Source organism: Salvelinus namaycush, chromosome 20, assembly GCF_016432855.1.
Source record: "Salvelinus namaycush isolate Seneca chromosome 20, SaNama_1.0, whole genome shotgun sequence".
Classification (NCBI taxonomy): Eukaryota; Metazoa; Chordata; class Actinopteri; order Salmoniformes; family Salmonidae; genus Salvelinus; species Salvelinus namaycush.
The window spans coordinates 7,122,301-7,145,165 of NC_052326.1; the positions used below are offsets into that span (position 1 = coordinate 7,122,301).

General features: G+C 41.7%; 1 protein-coding gene and 1 pseudogene across 2 annotated transcripts; one reads left to right on the plus strand and one right to left on the minus strand.

Moving 5' to 3' along the window:
* The first annotated feature begins 3,405 nt into the window (after positions 1-3,405).
* On the plus strand, positions 3,406-8,886 carry LOC120064996 (DNA damage-inducible transcript 3 protein-like). 2 transcript variants are annotated; one of them, XM_039015624.1, is made up of 4 exons: positions 3,406-3,540; positions 5,038-5,102; positions 5,661-5,879; positions 6,174-8,886. In XM_039015624.1, the coding sequence occupies exons 3-4, from the start codon at positions 5,724-5,726 to the stop codon at positions 6,930-6,932; spliced, it is 915 nt and encodes a 304-aa protein (XP_038871552.1). In that variant the 5' UTR covers positions 3,406-3,540; positions 5,038-5,102; positions 5,661-5,723; the 3' UTR covers positions 6,933-8,886. The 2 variants fall into 2 exon arrangements, with proteins under 2 accessions (XP_038871552.1, XP_038871553.1); XM_039015625.1 differs by lacking the exon at positions 5,038-5,102.
* The window catches only part of LOC120065566, a 33,546-nt pseudogene continuing 18,829 nt past the window's right edge, over positions 8,149-22,865 (minus strand).

Below are 22,865 nucleotides of genomic sequence, written 5' to 3' on the forward strand. Positions count from 1 at the left end.
AACCTTTATATAACTAGGCAAATCAGTTAAGAACAAATTGTTATTTACAAGGACAGTCTACTCCTTCCTTCCTGTGGGGAATTGAATACCGGTCTCCCACCTGCCCGCACCACACGGGGATTCTTTAGCTAAATAGCCCAGTACTGTAAGCCTATCAAATGCTTCTCAAAGATGCCCTCTGGTGGTCAAACTAGGATTAATGGTACCAGTGGTTCACACTTAAATAACGTGCCATAGAATTATGCGGCACCATGCAAGCTGCGCCGCAGTACGCTGCAACTTTTAAAGGACGAACCACTTGGTCTGTTTGGAGGACACGGCGTGACGTTTTGATAACTGTGTAAATCTCTTTAGGACAAGGGGACTTTCGTCAATATATTCGCCTGTATTAAACCCCAAAAATGAAATGCTAATTAGCTGCTAATTTGGTTGTCATAAAGAATTACAAATGTCATGGTGATTTGGATGAGACTGCCGAATCGAGGCAAAGGTTAGAATCTCTGGATTAGTAACTAATGTTAGCTAAATTTTGTAATTCATAAAATAGCTACATTTCTTTCAATTGACAATTCTGTTAACTGTCTTGTGCAAGTTTTAAATTGACTCAATACCTGTTGGCAAAGGTGTCAGCTAGAGATGACGTGCAGGAGCTTGCAGGGATTTGTAGTCTTGCATGATTTCGACTTTGATGCTAATCAGCATTTTCGAATCTGAGAGTATATACAGCCGAATATACGGATAAAAGTCACCTTGTCCAAGAGAGATTTACATGGTTAAAAGTTCACGCCGGGGTAAGCCTACACGAAACACAGCCCTTATTTTAAGTGTTTCTAAAATACCCTATGGGAAAAATGTACGGTGGAAAAACTATTGTCACCATTTCTGTTTGACCGCTAGGTTTTATGGGTATGACATCTCCACTGTGGGGCTCTATAGGTGTCTCCCCATTTTTGTGCTATGTTCGTGTACTAGTCGGAACTAGGACACTCTGAAATGTCTGACTTGCTAAATGGTTGTAGTTATACACGTGCCACGTTCAACCAGTTAGCAAGTCGGGAAATTTCAGAGTTTCCTAGTTCCGACTAGCACTTGAACGTGGCATTATTACACCTAAGTGGTGTCACCTTGTTAAGGTTGCTGGATCGAATTCCCGAGCTGACAAGGTAAAAATCTGTCATTCTGCCTCTGAGCAAGGCAGTTAACCCACTGTTCCCTGGGCCCCGAAGACGTAGATGTCGATTAACGCAGCCCCCCGCACCTCTGATTCAGAGGGATTGGGTTAAATGCGGAAGACACATTTCAATTGAATACATTCAGTTGGACAACTGACTAGGTATCCCCCTTTCCCTTTCCCCTGAAAACCTTTCGGCCACTGAGGTATAATAAGAAAGGACTTGGCAGAGGCTAATGACACATTCATGTAGCTAAAGAAATCATCTTAGAAAAAAAACACACTAGGTGACAAAATACCAGATATTCAAACGAAAAAGCTCATAATGTTTATTAGTACAATTTTGTAGTTTATTGATTTCTCTAATCCATCCCGCCTTTTGATTCTCTTGTGAATAACATTTCCCAGTTTTGTTTAATTTTGCCTTTGTTTGTAAAGCCCCTTAGCAGCAATGTTAGTATTACTATATTATTATTGAATTGTTATTAGGCCTATGATTATGAGAATTACATATAGTATTTATATTATTATAATTATCGAACTAACAAATTAGATAAATTAAGGGAATAACATTGTGGTGTAGTCTAAACGTGTGTTTTGCTTTTATAAACACTGTTGCCTCCCTGCCCATTCCACCCCAGACGGTCGTAACAAAAACCCAGCCTGTGCCAACAACCCTGTGTCCTTTATCCCACTAATGAATACAATACACACGACACGACGGGACTCAATAAACATTAGACAGAAAAAGTATTCCGCTCAACTACTCAGCAACAGCCCCTCAAGTCGTGACGTGGTAACCAAGGCTCCTCGCGCGCTTTAACCCTGCTCCTGGAGACAGCACGTTGAGCTTTCTATTCGCTACTCACGCACGCGACGCGTCTCATCCCACTTGGCGCTGTTGCTAGGCTTGCTGTTGCTAGGCTGATAAACATGGATTTAAACACTTATCTGTCCTTCGGAGTTTGAATACTTTGACGTGAAGTGCCCAAAGACGAAATGACACATGAAATAGAATAAGAAGTGAGCGATTATTTATTAGAATGAGAATGTTGGCTTTAAACGGTTAACCTTAAATGTGTATTATCTTTTATCGTGTACAGTTGTAGCCTGTTCACGATCATCCTCGAAACGATGCGGTAGAGGAGTTTTTGGGAACGCCCAATTTAGAAACTGGCTCTCGACATGTTGAATCGGAGCGTGGTGATGTTGTTTTGATAGCGCGCACAGGCACTACAATAAATTACATTTATGAAATTAATATCCGAATGACATGATATTCCTTTAGAATAAACGTGCAATAAAATAAAACAAACAAACAATTATTATAGGCTGTCACTTATTGCAATAAATAGGCTATATTGCGTTGTTTCCTCTGAGGAAAAAAAATATGTTGAAGTTTAATTGTTGCAGCAGGCTATACTAGCCTACTCTTGAGAAACAACACTATTTACACAGATAGAGCTACAGTTGGGGGATAGCAGTCGGATCTTCAAAGCATTTCACATAACATGACACACACACAGACTTGATTAAAGGCCTACTGTACAATGTGGCCCTCACGCGCGTAAAGAAAACAATCGGTCCACAAAAATAAAGACACAATAGAGCTACCAGAGAATTGTGAGATCAAGCCTATATCAAAAATGGAAAATAAAAACCACACAATTATTGGATTTACATAGAAAATAAGCCATTATTCCAAGCAGACTTGCTTTCTTTATTCTTTTCACTAGCCTATATAACTGAACAGAAATTACAAATAGCCTGTAGTGTAATATGTGTAAGAAAAACTTTGCTTAGACATTCTAAAATATTCTTGCATAAGTGTATTTTTTTTTTAGAATTTTGTTAGAGCCAGAGAGACTTAAATAAAACATGTTCTGGTTCTCCCGGTCTTATCACTGACTAGAAATGTGTTGCCAAGCATTGCATCATTCCTTTCATGTGACTCCCAAACGCCCCAAATTCGTCCTGGCCGTCTTATGACTGCATCACATCTTCAGGTCACATAAACTACGACGGAGACAACTAGCAATGGCATTTTAAGGCCCGCCTTTACCGTAGAAGATAATTACGCATTGGATGTCACCAAGCAAAATATTTTAGCGCGTAGATTATGATTGGACCATCTGGATGTCAGTAATTTCATCGTCAGCTAATGGTAGGTTAGGTTGTGTAAAAAACAATATCTCCACATTAAGTTCGGTTGGCTCACCTTATATAAACACCACCGGGAGTTTCCAAAAATCACATTCACTATACTAAGCCGAACAATGGTTAACATGAGCTATCACCAATCTCAACTAAAATATATACATACTCCGAACCCAAGACAGTCAAGAAAGCGAAATAATAAAAGAAAAAGGGTAGGTGGATTTTATTTTATTGTCTACAGTTTTTAAGAGTTGTTGAACGTCTTCTACAAGAGTTCTAATTTTAATTTGGCAGCTGATCGTCTCTGGCGTTCCTTTAGAAATAAGAATGTGCATGTTTTGGCAACTTTCCCATGTCTGTTATAGGAGAGCAGTTGCTCTAGTTCAATTATAATTGACAGTTGTTATATTTTTATTCAGGGAGGCATTTATCTGCTTATTTGACTTTGACCGTTCTCTACCACGAGCTTTATCTCTCTACCAGAAGTTTGATATCAGTGACAGCTGAGCTGTCAAACGCGTACATAACGTTTTGAAAACTTTTGTTTCGGTTTTATTAACTTATGTAGACTACTGTTATCGAAGACAAAAGTATTTGTTTGATAAATGTATAGGATGTCATGTATCCAGATAGTATATAGGCTGTGTTATGTTAATAGCCAATTAAATAAAAAAACACTTATCTGCATTGACAAAGAAGAATAAGCTCGCACGTCTTGCTATTTTGAGTTCATTGATTTTCCTGTAGAATAGAATAGAACAGCTTTTGTGTTGCCATCCCAGTATTCTGTACCCATTGGAGGTGTCAGTTTTCACCCTTGCTTTTGTTTCACTCGTCCCGTACTTTGATTCCATGACGTAATGCCTTGGCTTGGCTGGATGGATGGAGAGCGAGCTGAGACCACATCCGAGAAAAAAACATAGCCTACAGTTGCATAAATGTCACTTTTCTGAAATGTATTCGTCAAACAATACATTCAAGAATAAATAGATACTTATCATAAAAGTATTCGTCAAGAATTGGGCTGCATTTATTGATTGCGGCAGAGTTAAAGGTACTTTAAAACCAGTTACTCTGACCACAGTAACGACTTTCTTTGCTCGATGTCTGTTGTGGTCAGACAGCCATGTATTTCCTGTGTTGAGCAAGTGGTTTCAAAGTACCGTTAACTATTCAATATTAAGGATAAAACTGTATTTTTAGACCAAATATCTTCAACTCGGAAAATTGGATGTCAATTATATTTTATTTTTCATGAGCTAGTGGAAATCGAACTCAAGCAAGGATGTTCTGATAGAAATATAATTCATTGTGGACCTTGACAGACAGAGGGCGCCCTAGAACACCTACGGAGTCTTTGTTTACATGAGGCAAATCAATGACCTGATTTTGTTGTGATTTTCCCTAAAAAAAATATAATCAGAACACGTGAAGCCAGTACAGTAGTTTGTCAAATGATTGTATTCGTTTTCTTTATCGAAAATCATTTGTATAGGCCTATTCAATATTTTTATGAATGTATTGTCAGCAGGTTGTTTTATCAAGTTGACTGCATCAGCTTTAATGTGACTAGACATCTCTATGGCTGCTTTTATACAATATGTTCCTTTAAGCAAATTCTAACATCTCATCAACATCTCATCATCACTGTATTACGTATTTGTTACAATAATTGCCAATAATTATTGTCATGAATTCTTTCTTTCTAGACTTGTTGGGACAAATTATCACCAACAACCAATTGCCAGACTTGATTATAAGAGACTTTCAAAAGGTGATTTGCATTTCCTCATTAATTCTTTAGATTTCTGTGTTTTTACTGAGTGTTGGATGTTTTGTCTATGGATGTCAAGTCAACCTCATCATGTTTATATTATATCAATGCATTTATTTTCTAGATTTGAACTTGATAATGTTTGAAATTTAGTCATCACTACATCTCATGTTTTTGGCTATAGAATCCTATCATCAATTGATTCATGCAGTACAGCCATTTGTCCAAAGAGTGTCACTATTTTACAATTTCACGAAAAGTGGATTTTTTTTCACTAAATATAGAAATTATAATACCGGTACTTTGTTCGATTGCATATTTTTCTTCAACAATTGATAATTAGAAACAACATGCTAACGTAGCCAGTTCTATTGCACAGCTCTCTCACATACAGCTTTCTTGGTAATATGTCGATCCCGATATCTAGCCTACTGTATAGAAACCCCATAACGGTTCATACTAAAGATGCTATATTAAATAATTATTTCATCATTCTAAAACCAAACCCTCCTGTCTCGACATTATTTTAAAACCGGCTCCTCCTTTCTCCACCACCAGTCCAGGTCCAGTGTGTACCAGCGTGTGGCTGTGAAAGACTATCTGTGCGACTGAGTGACAGAGATGACTACCGAGTGGCTTCACCTGCCCCCTCCGTACCCCCCTGGTGTGGGGCCGCTGTGTGGTGCAGAGTTGGAGGCGTGGTATGAGGACCTGCAGGATATACTGGGATCAGACACGGGTGGGGCCAAGCTGACTCGCGCCCCTCCCTGCTCAGAGGTCAGTTGGGATTATAATTAGTAATTTAAAAAAAATATTGATTGATTTATGAACAAAGTGATCGATGACTGATTGTGTTTTTTATTTTTTTATCAGTTGTTGGTTATCCAAACATTTTGTTTAATCTTTTCTTCGTCTTCTCTTCTTCATGATGCAACTCTTTCAAGAGCGCTGATGTAAGAAGGGTCTTTGACATAACTGCTCCTCTATTTTTTTCTTCTCTTTCTTTTGCTCTTCCTTCCCTCTCTCTTCTGTCATTTCTTCTTTCTCCTCTCTCTATATCTCTCTTCATAGAAAGAGACAGAGTTCCTGGATGTCCTGGAGAGCTGTTCCCTGACATGGCTGACGGACGGGGTGGGGGTGGGGGTTGGAGGGCAGGCGTGGGGCGGAGGAGAGGGTGTCCAGAGGGTCACAATTCCGGAGGAGCCTCCTATCCATCCGCCCCACTCCTCCACCGCCTTGTGTCTGAATCCAGCTGTGGAGAGGACGGAGAGGCCTGGGGACAGAGAGGGAGGGAGAGATGGAGAGGAAGGTTCGGGAGGAGGGGACCTGTTACCCCCAGAGTTCTTTGAGCTGCTGAGTGAGGGAGGGTTGGGCATGGTGGACGGTAGCTACCATCATCATCACTCCAACAACGTCCAACAGCCTGCGTCTCAGCCTGCGTCTCCCTCCACTAGCGAGGAGGATGAACACCCATGTGTCCCCGACTCACCCTCCTGCTCCTCCTCCGCCGCCTCTCCTTCCCCCTCTCTCAACTGCTCTCCTCCCTCCTCTCCTGTCTCCTCTCTTACTAGCACCGCTTTCTCATTGTCTCGGCTGGGCAAACGCAAGAGAGGCAACTCTCTGTCCTTCCCTTCCGCCAGTTCGCGCTCATCCTCCTCTTCCTCTTCTGCGAAGAAGAGCAGGAGAGAGAGGGAGCAGGAGAACGAGAGGAAGGTGCAGGAGCTGACGGATCAGAACGAGAGGTTAAAAGCGGAGATAGACAGACTGGGAGAGGAGGTACAGAGGACACGCAGAGCCCTGATAGAGAGACTAGTTAACACCAAAAAGTGAAGGAAGAAAAGCAAAGAGGTAGCGGGATGACAGAAGTAACACAAGGCAGAACGTAAACATTTGGAATAGCAGGTTGGCGGTGAAGGGTGAACATTGGGGTGACCATGAAATGCATTTCTAGATGAGAGTTAGAAAGAAACCAAAAGACACGTACGTGTTTCGAGAAGAAAGTTAAATGATAATTTTCTTCAAAACTGTATGAGAGAGAGAGAGAGAAAGAAGTAAAGTTAGACAGAAAGATGAAAGAGCAAGTCAAAGGAAAACCATGGAGAGAAGGAACTGCAGCATTGCGGCAAACGTAGAGAGAGGGAGATAGACAGCATGTAAAGGAAATGGAGGAAACGGTTTAAATGGCAGGTGGATCATGCAATGCCTCTGTTGAGACGTTACAGTGTACTGTATGTATGTAAGGCTGGATTTTAGGAAGCACATTTGAACTAGATGGGTAGCAATTAGCGCCCATCACAAGCATTGTACGATTGTGTAGCTCATTCAGTCTACTGAAGTGCTCAGTTTGAAGTACTGTAGGGATTAGTTAAGAGTCAAATTAATTGATTGAGGGCATCGATTCCAAAATGAAGAAATTGATCGGAAGCATCTATGAAGGTCGTTAACAGTTAACGCCCATCGCAAGCATTGCATGGGACTTGTTCATTAGGAATCAAATGGAAAGAGAAGGTGGGTCTACCTGGACTCATCCAATAAGAAACGCTGATGGTTTTCTGTTGCAAAACGCATTAAAACTTTTTTTTGCCGCGATGAGCTCGATCCTGATTATGGCGTTTTTCCGCTTATCCAACCTAGTGAAGTGTTCAGTATGAAGTAGGGATGATGAGTTAGATTCAATTGAGTGATTTCCAAAATGTTTCCAAAATGAAGGAATTGGTTGGAAGCATCCATCTATGGAAGTTGTTAACCAACACCCATCAGAAGCATTCCATGGGTCGTGTTCATTAGGCACCAAACGGAAGACCAACTTGGGTTTGTTCATCAACAAACACTCAAATGACATTTTCCGTCGCATGCCATAATGAATGAGACTGATTGGGCGTGGTTTAGATCATTCAGCCTAGTGAAGGGATTTGTATGAACTAGGGATGAGTTTGATTATTGGATTAATTGATCAAGGGCGTTGGCAGTGACTCCAACATTATGGAATTGACTAATCACATAAAGGTGATATTTACCGTTGCTAGGAGTTTTATTGACTAATCTGCCCTCGCAACCATCAATGAATTGATTCTGAAAAACATAGTTGGGCTCATCCTTAGTATGACGGTAGACTGTGGAACGGAAACGCAGAGAGTGCATTTCATTGTCACCCTATCCTTGATCTAGCCTGGTTATATCAGACTGAATGCTGTGCGTACCATTGTTCCCCAATGAAACAACAATGAAACATAGCTAAATCAGTTTGGATCCCAGGCTATCCCTTATCTGCCAACCTCGAAAATCTAAGATTAATCCTAAAGGCTGAACGGAGGCCAGCAGAGATAATATTTCTTGCATAGTTTATGTGGAAATATGGAGCTCAGGAAAGTTTGTCAGTACTCAGTGCAGTGTGAGTATGTGAGAATGATGATTGGTAGTTTTTCAATTTCTACTTTTGTATAACCCGCTGCAGCTTTAGTGTGTATGGATAGTTCTACACCTAGGACCCATTTATTCTTCTTTCTACGCTGACCTTTTTCTATCAAATTGACTGAATTGAGGTAGTAATATTTACAATGTAGAGCTACCTGATTCACCTATATATTTGATATAACCATGTATTATACCTAGTTATACTGTAATATATACACTTTACTGTACCCATATTAATTTGTCATTTTATTATAAAAAAATATGTTTCGATTAGTGGTTGAATTAGAGGTATTTTATTTCTGTTACATGAAACATTATATTGTATTAACTTTATTATATGCTCACATTTTCTAATAAATCCTTAAAACAATTTCAGTGTCTTGAAATGCTTATTTGAACGTACTCCGGTCAGTTGACGAGAGAGAGAGAAGTGAGATGCGTATATATTAAGGTCCAAACGAATGCTTAGAAAACACATTTTTTTCTGAATTCATTTTCCACAATATTTGCAAAAAGTTACTTGTAGCAATGCTATTTATTTGATTGAATAAATGGGTAAGGGGCATATTAAAAAAATGTTTTTTATAATATAACAATTATATTATTAAACATCTACCCAAACCTGACATTGATCACACACTGACCTGTTCTGATTTCTGCATAGTGACACTAGATTCTAGAACCTTAGCCTGGTGGAATCAGCACGATCGTTGCCTTTTTTATTTCACTTCACGATAGATGTGGTGCAGTAAAACAGAACGGTGAATGCAAGCAGCTATCAGGCTGGTTTCTACCAGGCTACTAGAACCTTCTTGTCTTTCATCCAGTCATAGACTTGTCTTACAGAAGTTATTCTCATATTTCTTTCTTAGTGCATATCTTGATCCCATTCTCCATTAAGGTAATTATTGAACTCTTACTTCCCTCTACTCTTATTTTCCTGCTTCTGTCTTCCTTCTCTCACTTCTTGCCTTTCGTAGGGGCAGGTTCGGGGTTCTTTCCCTCAGCCAGGGCTAACTGTTTCTTCAGTTCCAGCAGTTTGGTGATCTCTGCTCCGATCACAGCCTTCTCTGCCTTCTGGCCTTTTAGGGTCCTCACCTTCTCCCTCTGAATCAGAGACAGACCGGAGAAGAGGTTGTGTTAGACCTAGTCGTCATTGACAACTAGTGAATCATTACCTAACGTCCAGGCTGTATCACAAATAACATCTATTCCCCCTAACATGACACAGTACTGAGTAGAGAAGAGGTTATGCTAGGCTCAGTTGTCATTACCAACTAGCAGGCTAAATCATTAACTACCACCTTTTCCCCCTGACCCAGAACAGAGAAAAGCAGAGAAGAGGTTAGACACAGACATCATTATAGAGATACAATATAATACTATAAGGACTCGGTCGTCATTACCAGCTATTAAACCATTACATAACTGGGCACATAAACAGAGTAGAGAAGAGGATGGACACAGAGAGTCAGCATTATCAACTAGTAAATCATTGACTAGCAAGACACTTTCATCATAACCAGCTAGACTGTCGTGATTACTAAATTAACAACTAAAAAGGCCCTTTTACTTAGTCCGCACAAGGTGCCAAGCTCGCTGTGTGGTCAGGTGTAGAAGCGGGTGAAAGTTTGCTGGGTGTAGCTGTTTGACGTTCTTGGGCGTATCATGAGAAGCCAGGGTCATCAATACCAGCTAGACAGTAGTCATTGCCAAACTAGTACATTATTAACTCAAGTCAATCCATGGACACACTGACATGCTTTGAAATCCTATGGTTGCATTACCTTTCACATTACTAGATACTCAAGAGAGTTCTAATGTTAAGGTATCAAGATAAGATGAGACTTTACCATTTAAAAATGGCATCATAAAATGTCTGGGATTTATGTAATGGCGCATCTGTGACAAAATAAATGTAATGTTTTGATATTTGATCAGGAGGTTTAACATTGGGAGCATGTCCTCTCACATTTATATTCCGAAGCTGTCCCGGATATCATACTAACAAGACATTTCTGGAGAAAATAATGTAGTATGTAACTGACTTAGGGGACAATTATTTCATAATTGAATTGTTTTCACCCCTAATTTGCTACACCCGTACCCCTCATCTTACCTGTTCTGCAACAGCGAGTGTTAGCTCCCTGGCTCTCTCAACGTCTACTCCGTTCCTTACAGCCTGAGCAGTATTAGCTGGGGTTGGGGCGAGCAGGGTGTTCTTCGTGTCTTTCGTGGGGGCTAGTTCTAGGTTCTTTCCCTCGGCCAGGGATAGCCGTTTCTTCCGTTCCAGTAGCTTGGTGACCTCCGCTCTGATCACAGCCTTCTCTGCCTTCTGGCCCTTCAACGTCTGCACCTTCTCCCCCTGGAGCAAAGACAGTAGAAGAGAAAGAGGTTTTGATAAACAGTCATCAGGGACAAAGAAATATCAAACATGTTTTGATATTTGACCGGGAGGTCACGCGAACATCGGGAACCATTCCAGACACATTGTGCTTCCGATATTCCTAACATATCCCAATATTAGGACGTCATACAAACATGTAATTTTTTAAAGAAAATGATGTACCATGTAACTGTCTTAGACTCTTTTTAAGCAATGAAACAATCTGCAGCTGTTACATCCAATTTTAAAACTATAATTCCATATCATGGATGGTCAGTCCTTGCATCCATAGCTCGATCTATGAATTTCAGAGTGGTTCAATTTCTCCAGCCTTATCCCTCAGCTTTTTACTGAAACAGTGCCGGGAACACTTTTTTATTGTTTCAACTGTTGATTGCTCCTTTAAGGTCATTGTGTCACCCATAATTCACTACACCCATCTCTCCACCATCCCACGGCCAGTGTTAGCTCCCTGGCTCTCTGTGTCGGCTCCGTTCACAGCAGCAGGGGCTGTAGCTGAGACTGGGGCGGGCTGGGCGTTGGCATTAGTCCGGGCGGTTGATTTGGGCTGGAATGTAAAGACAGGTTTCAGATTTTATAAGCAATGTTTCTCCAACAATCTCAGGATTACACTATTACATTTCACTCTCTGTAGTGACGCGTCTAGCACTGCGATGCGGAGCCTTAGACCGCTGCACCACTCGGGAGGCAGTGTTGCAGTTCTTGACACAAACCGGTGCACCTGGCACCTACTATCATACCCCGTTCAAAGGCACTTCCATTTTTTTGTCTTGCCCATTCACCCTCTGAATGGCACACAAACACAATCCGTGTCTCAATTATCTCAAGACTTAAAAATCCTTCTTTAACCTCTCTTTCCATCTCTCATGCTCTTCATGCTCTTCTCTCCCTCGGTTAATTGTTTGCAGGAAATATTTCAATTTAACAGGCACGAGTGAGTACACAATCGTTTAAATGTTTTTTGGGGTGTATCTACCGACGGCCTGTACAGGTCCGGAAAGATACATCCGTTGTTTTATTTTTGTTTTACTCTGCCTGCAAACACCCTGGATGATTCAGAATCCATTGAAGAGCTTGAACGAGTCATTGACGAGAGATACTTACGAGCTCAAAGAAACATGTCACTGGATTCGGAGGATTCAAACACTGTGAAGGACAACAAACCCAATCAACAAAACAAACCAAAGCCAAGTTGGCCAAGCGGTATCAACGATGGCATCAAACCATCCTCAAGCAAGAGGGCGCTGTGTGGAGAGTGGGGAGAGGTTTACGGATAGGGATGTTGACTTGTTGAAATCCATCAATGAAAGGCTTGCCAAACTTCGATATACTAAGAGAGGACATCAATGCATTATGTGCCAGTCTAGAATTCAGCCAATGTCAGATGTCAAACAACTTAAAGAAACCTTGCTTGATGTACAGTGTCCGATCAATGTGGGATAATCTAATATTTTCAGGGATAGCGGAGAATGACAACAGCAGAGGCTGTGAGGACACTGTCCGAGACTTTATGTCAACTCAACCGAAACTGCCCACAGATGTTGTGCGTTTCTTCAGAGTCCATAGAATGGGTAAGGCCTCTGGGAATAGGCCACGGGCTATTATTGCATGTTTTGAACATTTTAAGCAAAAGGAAATGGCGAAGAGTAGGGGTAGGAACTCAGAAACACTGACTTTTGAATGAATGATCACTTCTCCACGGAGATCAATGAAAGGAGAAAAAAAACTGAATCGATGAGTCTCGTTGGTGATGGATAAACTTTACGTCAACGGGCAACTGTATCAGGACTCTAGAGTAACTCCCTGGCTATTTTAATTCAATGTTCAAATCTGAGTTTGTGTGTTGTAGTGTATCATGACAACTTCAACTATAATGAATACATGCTCTATTGATCTCCACTTGATAAGGAAAGGGCTGCATATAGCTCATGTTAATGTATGTAGCCTTCCTAACAAAATACATGAGGTTTTTAACTTGGTCAACATAAATAATATTCATATTTTAGCTTTGACCGAAATGCATTTGGATGCATCTGTAAATGATGGGCAAATGAACATTCATGGATATAGTCTACTGAGAAGGGACAGGAATCAAGGATATAGTCTACTTAGAAGAGATAGGAATAGGAATGGTGGGGGTGTAGCACTGTACATTCAGAATCATATACCTTTTAAGAGAAGGGATGACCTTAATGTATGTCAAATAGAGGCACTATGGGCTCAGGTACATCTGCCTCACCAGGCACCCGTATTGGTAGGATGTGTGTATAGACTTCCTAGCTCTAAGGTGTCCTATCTGGATGACTTATGTACTGGGTTTGACAAGGCCACAGATAGCAACAGAGATGTATTTATCTTGGGTTATTTTAATATAAATTGGAAGTATCATAATAATTCAAATATAACTAAATGAATGAGATATGCCGAGAGCTGTGGTTTGGAACAAATGGTTAATGATACTACTGTACTAGATCATCAACTAAGTTAGGTCACTGTTCAGACACGTGCATTGATCTGATCTTCTGCAATATACCATTGCAATGCTTAAAAGCCAGATCAATGCCAGTGGGCTGGACAGACCATAATATTGTGACCATAACCAGGGGTACGCGCAATGCCGTCGGGGGTACGCCAAATAAAAATGGGATTCACTTTTTTTTCCTTCACATTTTCAAACAGTCCATTTATATTTTCCAACGGGGCAAAACATTTGGGTGAGGTTTTTTTCTCGCCTGAGTAGCCTCGTTTCACTGCCAAAAATAACATTTAACTATCTAGCATTCAGTGAAATAACAACACAATGTCAAATACAGGTAGCCTAGTCAAATAATTAACATCCAATCACATTAACCGTTACTCTCTGGTGGGAATTCCACTCACGGTCCGTATGTAGCCAAACGTAGCTGCTGCTCATGTTGGTTTCTGCACTGATGGCACAAAAGCCATGACAGGGAGACATAGTGGAGTGGTAACGCACATGCAAGCAGTTGCTCCCGACACCACTTAGGTACACTGCAGCATCCACCGAGAGACTCTTGCTGCCAAGGGAATGCCTGACTGCTTGAAAGACATGTTGTACACTACAGTGAAAATGGTTAACTTTGTTAAAGCAAGGCCCCTGAACTCTCGTGTATTTTCTGCACTATGCAATGATATGGGCAGCGACCATGTAACACTTTTACAACATACAGAAGTGCGCTGGTTATCAAGAGGCAAAGTATTGACACGTTTTTTTGAATTGAGAGATGAGTTTAAAGTTTTCTTTACTGACCATAATTTTCACTTGTCTGACCGCTTGCATGATGACAAGTTTCTCACGACTGATGTTTATTCTCACCTGAATGATCTGAATCTAGGATTACAAGGACTCTCCGCAACTATATTCAATGTGCGGGACGACATTGAGGCTATGATTAAGAAGTTGGAGCTCTTCTCTGTCTGCATTAACAAGGACAACACACAGGCCTTTCCATCATTGTATGATTTTTTTGTGTGCAAATGAACTCAAGCTTACGGACAATGTCAAATGTGATATAGCGAAGCACCTGAGTGTCACGTTCCTGACCTGTTTTTCCTTTTTCTTGTGTTTATTTAGTTGGTCAGGGCGTGAGTTGGGGTGGGTTCATTAAATATGAACACTAACCACTCTGCATATTGGTCTGATCCTTCTCGCCTCTCCTCCTCGTCCGAGGAGGAGGATTACGACGATCGTTACAAGAACCACCCACCAATCTAGGACCAAGCGGAGTGGAGAAGGGAGGCGACAGCAGTGGGAAAAAACCCAGGACTCCTGGACTTGGGAGGAGATCCTGGACGGCAAAGGACCCTGGGCTCAGCCAGGGGAATATCGCCGTCCCAAGGCGGAGCTGGAGGCAGCGAAGGCAGAGAGGCGCTGGTATGAGGAGGCAGCGCGGCGACGCGGTTGGGAGCCCGAGAGTCAGACCCAAAAATTTCTTGGGGGGGGCACACGAGGAGTGTGGCAAAGCCGGGTAGGATACCTGAGCCAACTCCCCGTGCTTACCGTGGAGTGAGAGGGCGTCGTACTGGTCAGACACCGTGTTATGCGGTAAAGCGCACGGTGTCCCCAGTACGCGTGCTTAGCCCAGTGCGGGCTATTCCACCTCGCCGCACTGGTAGGGCTAGGTTGGGCATCGAGCCGGATGTCATGAAGCCGGCCCAACGCATCTGGCCTCCAGTGCGTCTCCTCGGGCCGGCATACATGGCACCAGCCTTACGAATGGTGTCCCCGGTTCGCCAGCATAGCCCAGTGCGGGCTATTCCACCTCGCCGCACTGGCAGGGCTACGGGGACCATTCAACCTGGTAAGGTTGGGCAGGCTCGGTGCTCAAGAGCGCGTGTCCTCCTTCACGGTCCGGTATACCCGGTGCCACCTCCACGTACCAGTCCACCGGTGGCAGCCCCCCGCACCAGGCTGTCTCTCCGGGTTCTCTCTCCAGCTGCTCCCACCTGTCCAGCGCTGTCAGAGCCTTCCTCCTCTCCAGCGCAGCCAGTGCCTACACCACGCACCAGGTCTACAGTGCGTCTCAGCCGGCCAGAGTCTGCCGTCTGCCCAGCGGCGCCTGAACTGCCTGCCTGCCCAGCGCTGTTTGAGCTGCCTGCCTGCCCCTCAGTCCGGTGCTGCCCCTCAGTCCGGTGCTGCCCCTCAGTCCGGTGCTGCCCTTTGGTAGAGTGGGATTGACATGGAGGGTGGTCATTGGGAGGAGGCCAAGGAAGCGGGGTTTGACTATGGTGGGGTGGGGACCACGACCAGCGCCAGAGCCGCCACCGTGGACAGACGCCCACCCAGACCCTCCCCTAGACTTTATGCTGGTGCGCCCGGAGTTCGCACCTTAAGGGGGGGGTTATGTCACGTTCCTGACCTGTTTTTCCTTTTTCTTGTGTTTATTTAGTTGGTCAGGGCGTGAGTTGGGGTGGGTTGTCGAGGTGTTATTTTCTTGTTGGGTTGTTTGTGTTCGGCCGGGTATGATTCTCAATCAGAGACAGCTGTCAATCGTTGTCCCTGATTGAGAATCATACTTAGGCAGCCTGTGATTCACGTGGTTGCTGTGGGTGGTTGTATCGCGTGTCTGTGTTAGTACCACACGGGACTGTTTGCGGTTTGTCACGTTTGTTGTTTTGTATGTTAAGTGTTCAGTCTATTTTCATTAAATATGAACACTAACCACTCTGCATATTGGTCTGATCCTTCTCGCCTCTCCTCCTCGTCTGAGGAGGAGGATTACGACGATCGTTACACTGAGTGAGTTGGGTGAGAAATTACGCAGGTACCTTCTCAAAACGGACGACACAAACAACTGGATTCGTTACCCCGTTCATGCCCTGCCTCCAGTCCACTTACCGATTTTAATCAGAAGCCACTGCCAGATTTCTGGATTGTGCTGCGCTCAGCGTATCCTGCCTTGGCAAATCGCGCTGTTAAGACACTGATGCCCTTTGTAACCACGTACCTATGTGAGAGTGGATTCTCAGCCCTCACCTGCATGAAAACTAAATACAGGCACAGACTGTGTGTGGAAAATTATTTAGGACTGAGACTCTCTCCAATACAACCAAACATTGCAGAGTTATGTGCATCCTTTCAAGCACACCCTTCTCATGAACCTGTGGTGAGTTATTCACAATTTTTCGATTAACAAATAAGACTTTATATGTAAGATGGTACAGGTACAGCAAGCTCTACAAGTAGATCTGAGAAATATCAGGGAGTGGGTTTGCCAGAACAAACTTGTTTTGAACACCAAGAAAACCAAGGATATGTTGGTCTGTTCCACCAGGAAAAGGTCAACACAGCATGGGAGACAATTAAGTATGGGGGGAGTACAAATTGAGGAAGTGGCAGAAACCAAACTACTAGGGGTGCAGCTAGACAACTGCTTATCATGGTCGTCTCAAATAACTCATCTATGTATAAAAAATAAAAAATTAAAAAAGAAAACTGCATGAATGATCAGAAGGATAGCTAAAAATGTACAGGTAAAGATTCTTTAGCAAACAACCCAAGCGTTAATTGTGAGTCAGGTGAACTACTGTTCTGTGGTCTGGGGAAATGCAACAGCAAGTGAAATTAGGCGGCTGCAGATCGCACAGAACAAAGCAGAAAGGATTGTTTTAAGGTGGAGATATGGTTCGTCTGTTGTAGTCATGCTCAATGCTCTTGGTTGGTCATCAATCAACAAGATAATTGAATAAAAACATGCTTATTTTATTTCACAATGTACACCATTTAAAACAGCCAAACTCCATTCACACCAGTATTTAGTTGTTAAGAGACAAATATTCAGTAAATACTAGGAATAGATTGTCCACCATCTGTGTTATCCAGGCAGAAAAGAGAAATATGCAAAATAACATTTATATTTAGAGCAATAAAGAAATGTAATAATTAATCTGAGCGAACCAGAAACCTTTCAATATATAAATTCAAACAATACTTTAGAACCATTTAAATATGAAAAATTAGAAGGTTGTCCAGGACTATGGTAGATGAAGGAATCAATCTATATTTTCAGGCTGTTAAGAGTATTTATCTGGCCAATATGTCAGTGTATTATGTCTGTTTGTAACAGTGTGATATATGTGAAAATGTGATTGTATTATAAATTGTATTTTAATGTTTAAGGACTCTTGGAAGATTAGTCCAAATGAGGACTAAATGAGATCCTAATAAAATGAAATCAAACATGTCTCCTCCCCTTCATCTACACTGATTGAAGTGGATTTAACAAGTGACACCAATAAGGGATCATAGCGTTCACCTGGATTCACCTGGTCAGTCTATGTCATGGAAAGAGCAGGTGTTCTTAATGGTTCGTGTACTCAGTGTACATTGTAATATAAAAAAAACTCACATTTCAAGCATGCACATTTAAAATGCCTGAATGGCTCCTAGACAAGAAGATTAAACTGCTAAGAGGAGCTAAATATCATTATCATATCAAATATAATCGAATATATGACAATGCGGTTTCCCTTTGCCCATGTCCAATAGTCAGAGCTCGCTCTCCCTTTCCTCACCATGCCAATGTGATGCCAGGCGGGCAGAGAGCAGACAAAGTCCCCGGATCCCTGCAGCATGGTGGCGGTGACGGTGGGTGGGCGTTGAGCTGCTGACGGATGTTCTGGGCAAGAGCATGACAGACAGAAGGCACAGCACGTTCACAGACACACCTGTTACCGTGCCCGCTCGCTGCCTGGAGGAGGATGTGGAGGAGAGAAGGGCATCAGTAATCAGAGAAAGAGAGAGAGGGGAACACAAAGAGAGAGAGAACGAGAGAGAGAACAAGATGGAGCGAGAGACAAGCCGGAGAGAAGAGGAGAAAGAGAGACAGGGGAGAGAGAGAAATCAAGAGAGACGCGGGGACACAGAGACAGGAAAAAGAGAGAGACAGGAAAGAGACGAGAGAGACCGAGAGAGAGGGAGAAAAAGATAGTAGTGACACTGATGGTTTTACCACAACTCCCTAATTTAGGATGAACTGTCCCAACCACAGCCCACAATATCAACAAGTTTCACTTTCCATTAAATTCAGCAGCTTGTAAAATCCTTTGTGTGTGTATGGAGGACATTATAGACAGGGCCTAGAAACAGAAAAATGCATATTTTGGCCCGTCAAGGATTCTCAGGTGGATTATGCTTGTCTATCCCCTGACCTTGCAATTAAGCTTTTGGGCCACCCTGGATCTTGTCCCAAATCAAATATGGCAGCCATAATGCCATTGAATGACGGTTTAGGCACCTACACTGAGTGTACCAAACATTAGGAACACCTTCCTAAAATTGAGTTGCACCCCCTTTTGCCCTCAGAACAGCCTCAATTCGCTGGGGCATGGAATCTACAAGGTGTCGAAAGCTTCCACAGGGATGCTGGCCCATGTTGACTCCAATGCTTCCCACAGTTGTGTCAAGTTGGCTGGATATCCTTTGGGCGGTGGACCATTCTTGATACACACGAGAAACTGTTGAGTGTGGAAAAACCCAGCACCTACTACCATACCTCGTTCAAAGGCACTTACATCTTTTGTCTTGCCCATTCACCCTCTGAATGGCACAAATACACAATCCATGTGTCAATTGTCTCCTCCCCTTCTACACTTATTGAAATGCATTTAACAAGTGACATCAATAAGGAATCATAGCTTTCACCTGGATTCACTTGGTCAGTCTATGTTATGGAAAGAGCAGGTACTTTGGTGTCAGTTTACTGTGAATCCAAAATGGCCACCATAATGAGCTTTAAGGCCAGGGACCAGTTGCAAGAAATATCTTAAGTACATTTACTCCTTAAAATCTACATAAAATTATTTGTGCAACCTAAAAAAAGGTTAAGTGAAAAAGTTAAGGATGCCCATGAGGTACCTTAAAAGGGATACTCAGAGATTCAAATTTTTCGACTTACCGAGAGACAGATGAACTCGTGGATACCAATTTTATGTCTCTGCGTACAGTATGAAGGAAGTTGATGGTAGTTTTGCGATCCATAGCATATGCTACTGTACCTGTAGACTACCCTTCACTGCGCTCACGCTAGTTAGCATTGGCTCGTGAAACTACCTCTAATTTCCCTCATACTCCACACAAAGACATACAAATGGTGTCCACGAGTTCACACACACAGGCCAGCACCTTGCAAACGCAGCCAGTATATCTCTGGCTGCGTTTGACAGGCAGCCCAATTCTTTTGACCAATCACATCTGATCTTTTCACATCAGATATTTTTTCAGAGCTGATTTGATTGGTCAAAAGTGAAATAAGTGAACAAAAGATAGGAATTGGGCTGCCTGTCTAACTGCATCCTTAGATAGTTTAACATCTAGAACTGTGACAAAAGGGAAGGGATAGAAGAGGGGGGAACAAATCTGTGCGTAGTGGCAATTATTAAACTACCCTATCCATAGTGCTTTACTAACAGTAGTATTTCTCCTTTATAATAATCATCCTTCTAAGGACACCAATTAAATAAATGTTAATAGAATTCTAGAGACCGGGGGCTGTGTGTTTGTGCTGAGTGATTAGTACTTTTTGAGGTCAGTTTGTTTATTTAAAAAATTGTGTTTTTTTCCGCTTTCGATTCATTTTACTAGTCCTTCAAAGTAAACAAGGCATACTTTCAAGACTGCTTATGACTAACTACTACAACAATCCTTCAGGTAGAGCTACGGTGCCTTCAGAAAGTATTCACATCCCAATTGACTTTTTCCACATTTTGTTATGCGTTTCAGCCTGAATTTTACATTTTAAAATGTAGACGTTTTGTCATTGGCCTACACACAATACCCGATAATGTCAAAGTTGTACAATAAAAAAATAAACCTGATATGTTTTGAGACAATAGGTATTCAACCCCATTGTTATGGCAAGCCTAAAAAACTCCAGGAGTAAAAATGTGCTTAACAAGTCACATAATAAGTTGCATGGACACACTGTGAGTGCAATAATAGTGTTTAACATGATTTTTGAATGACTACCTCATCTCTGTACCCCACACATACAATTATCTGTAAGGTCTCTCAGTCGAGCAAAAAATCACATTCCTATCCAAACAAAAATATTATCTTCATCCTTGATATTTCCTACACAGCGTAAAGGATGTAAACCTGATATACACAGTGTGAAAACTCTTCAAGTTACAATATTTTCATTATATCGCTTTTATACCATTTTTACCATCACAAAATAGACATTCATTTCCCATATTCCATCTCTCATCATTCCCCACATTCGGATGTTGAAATATATTGTCCCAGTGTTCACTGTGGACGATATAATTTTTGGGCGGCAAAACCTTCTGTAACAAAGAGATTCCATTCACCAATACTAAAGACCAAAAGGAGTTGTCTGCTGCCTACAATTTACCATCGACGTGAGTTGTTATAAAACCCCCACACCAATCCCTCCTCTCCTCTGCAGGTGAGAGGGCTCTGTAGACGCTGATCCATTGTACCCTGATCTTTGGATACTCACAGGAGAGTCATGACAAATACCTGTACAGAATAAAAATATTCCAAAACATGCATCCTGTTTGCAACAAAGCACTTAAGTAATACTGCAAAAAATGTGGCAAAGCAATTCACTTTTTGTACTGAATACAAAACGTTATGTTTGGGGCAAATCCAATACAACACATTACTGAGTTCTACTCTCCATATTTTCAAGCATAGTGGTGGATGCATCATGTTATGGGTATGCTTGAAATCATTAAGGACTGGGGAGTTTTTCAGGATAAAAAAATTAACGAAATGGAGCTAAGCATAGGCAAAATCCTAGAGAAAAACCTGGTTCAGTCTGCTTTCCACCAGACACTGGGAGATTATTTCACCTTTCAGAAGAATACAAACCTAAAACACAAGTACAAATCTACACTGGAGATGCTTACCAAGAAGACAGTGAATGTTCCTGAGTGTCAGAGTTAGTTTTGACTTAAATCTGCTTGAAAATCTATGGCAAGACCTGAAAATGGTTGTCTAGCAATGATCAACAGCCAATTTGACAGAGCTTGAAGAACTTTGAAAAGAACAATGGGCAAATGTCGCACAATCCATGTGTGGAAAGTGCTTAGAGACTTACTCAGCCAGACTCACAGTTGTAATCGCCGCCAAATGTGATTCTAACATGTATTCAATGAGTGTTCTATGTTTCATTCATTTATTGCAAATATAGAATTTCTCTTCCACTGTCATTAAAATATTTTGTGTAGATAGTTGACAACAAATTAAATGGGTCTTCCAAATGGACAATGACCCCAAGCATACTTCCAAAGTTGTGGCAAAATGGCTTAAGGACAACAAAGTCAAGGTGTTGGAGTGGCCATCACAAAGCCCTGACCTCAATCCCATAGAAAATATGTGGGCAGAACTGAAAAAGCGGGTGCGAGCAAGGAGGCCTACAAACCTGACTCAGTTACACCAGCTCTGTCAGGAGGAATGGGCCAAAATTCACCTAACTTATTGTGGGAAGCTTGTGGAAGGCTACCCGAAACGTTTGACCCAAGTTAAACAATTTAAAGGCAATGCTACCAAATACTAATTCAGTGTATGTAAACTTTTGACCCACTGGGAATGTGATGAAAGAAATACTATTATTCTGTCATTTCACATTCCTAAAATAAAGTGAAGATCCTAACTGACCTAAGACAGGGAATTTTTACTAGGATTAAATGTCAAGAATTGTGAAAAACTGAGTTCAAATGTATTTGGCTAAGGTCTATGTAAACTTCCGAATTCAACTGTACATGCATGAGTCCCATGTTGAGCTGCCCTCCATATTCGTTACAATGTTCCTGTTGGGACCACTACAGTAGGATGAGTACACTAACCTGTAACAGTGACAGGAAATTATTATTATTATTCTGGGTTAAAATTTAAAAACAAAGATAGAAAGTATAAAGTATTTCGAATTACAGACCTATACATTTTCAAGTAACTGCACTTTTTCTGGCCGGCAAAAGTATTTAGACAAACAAATCGGTCAGCACAAAATCTGTGTCCCGCCGTTGAACTTCGAAATACCGATGTGGACCTCAAGCCAAAAAGTTTGCCCACACCTGTCATGAACCCCCAATGTTTTATTGGTCAGGGAGAAATCCATACCAGTCTAATTGGAATGAACGGCAGAGATGCATTTCCTGCTTTTACTTACAGTATGTAGGAAAATATAAGGCATGTGATGTATCAGAATTTTTTTGTTTTTTTGTACACAGGAATACAGGAATACCCCCCTCCCTCCCCTCTACCGGTATTAGCTTCACTGATTAACAACAAAAAAAGAAACAGAATGACCTTCACATTCCATGCTAGAAAATAAATTATTCAACACAAAAACAAATAATAATAATACATTAATGAAGAAAGTAGTAATGAGGCAGCTAAGGTGACGTCTCTAGAAACTACTGAAAGTCCCCCCAGACATCAGTAAATTCAAAAG

Coding starts and splice junctions, on each gene's coding strand:
- LOC120064996 (XM_039015624.1), top strand. CDS start 5,724: ATGACTACCGAGTGGCTTCACCTGCCCCCTCCGTACCCCCCTGGTGTG. Junction 5,880..6,173: donor GCGCCCCTCCCTGCTCAGAG/GTCAGTTGGGAT, acceptor CTCTCTTCATAG/AAAGAGACAGAGTTCCTGGA.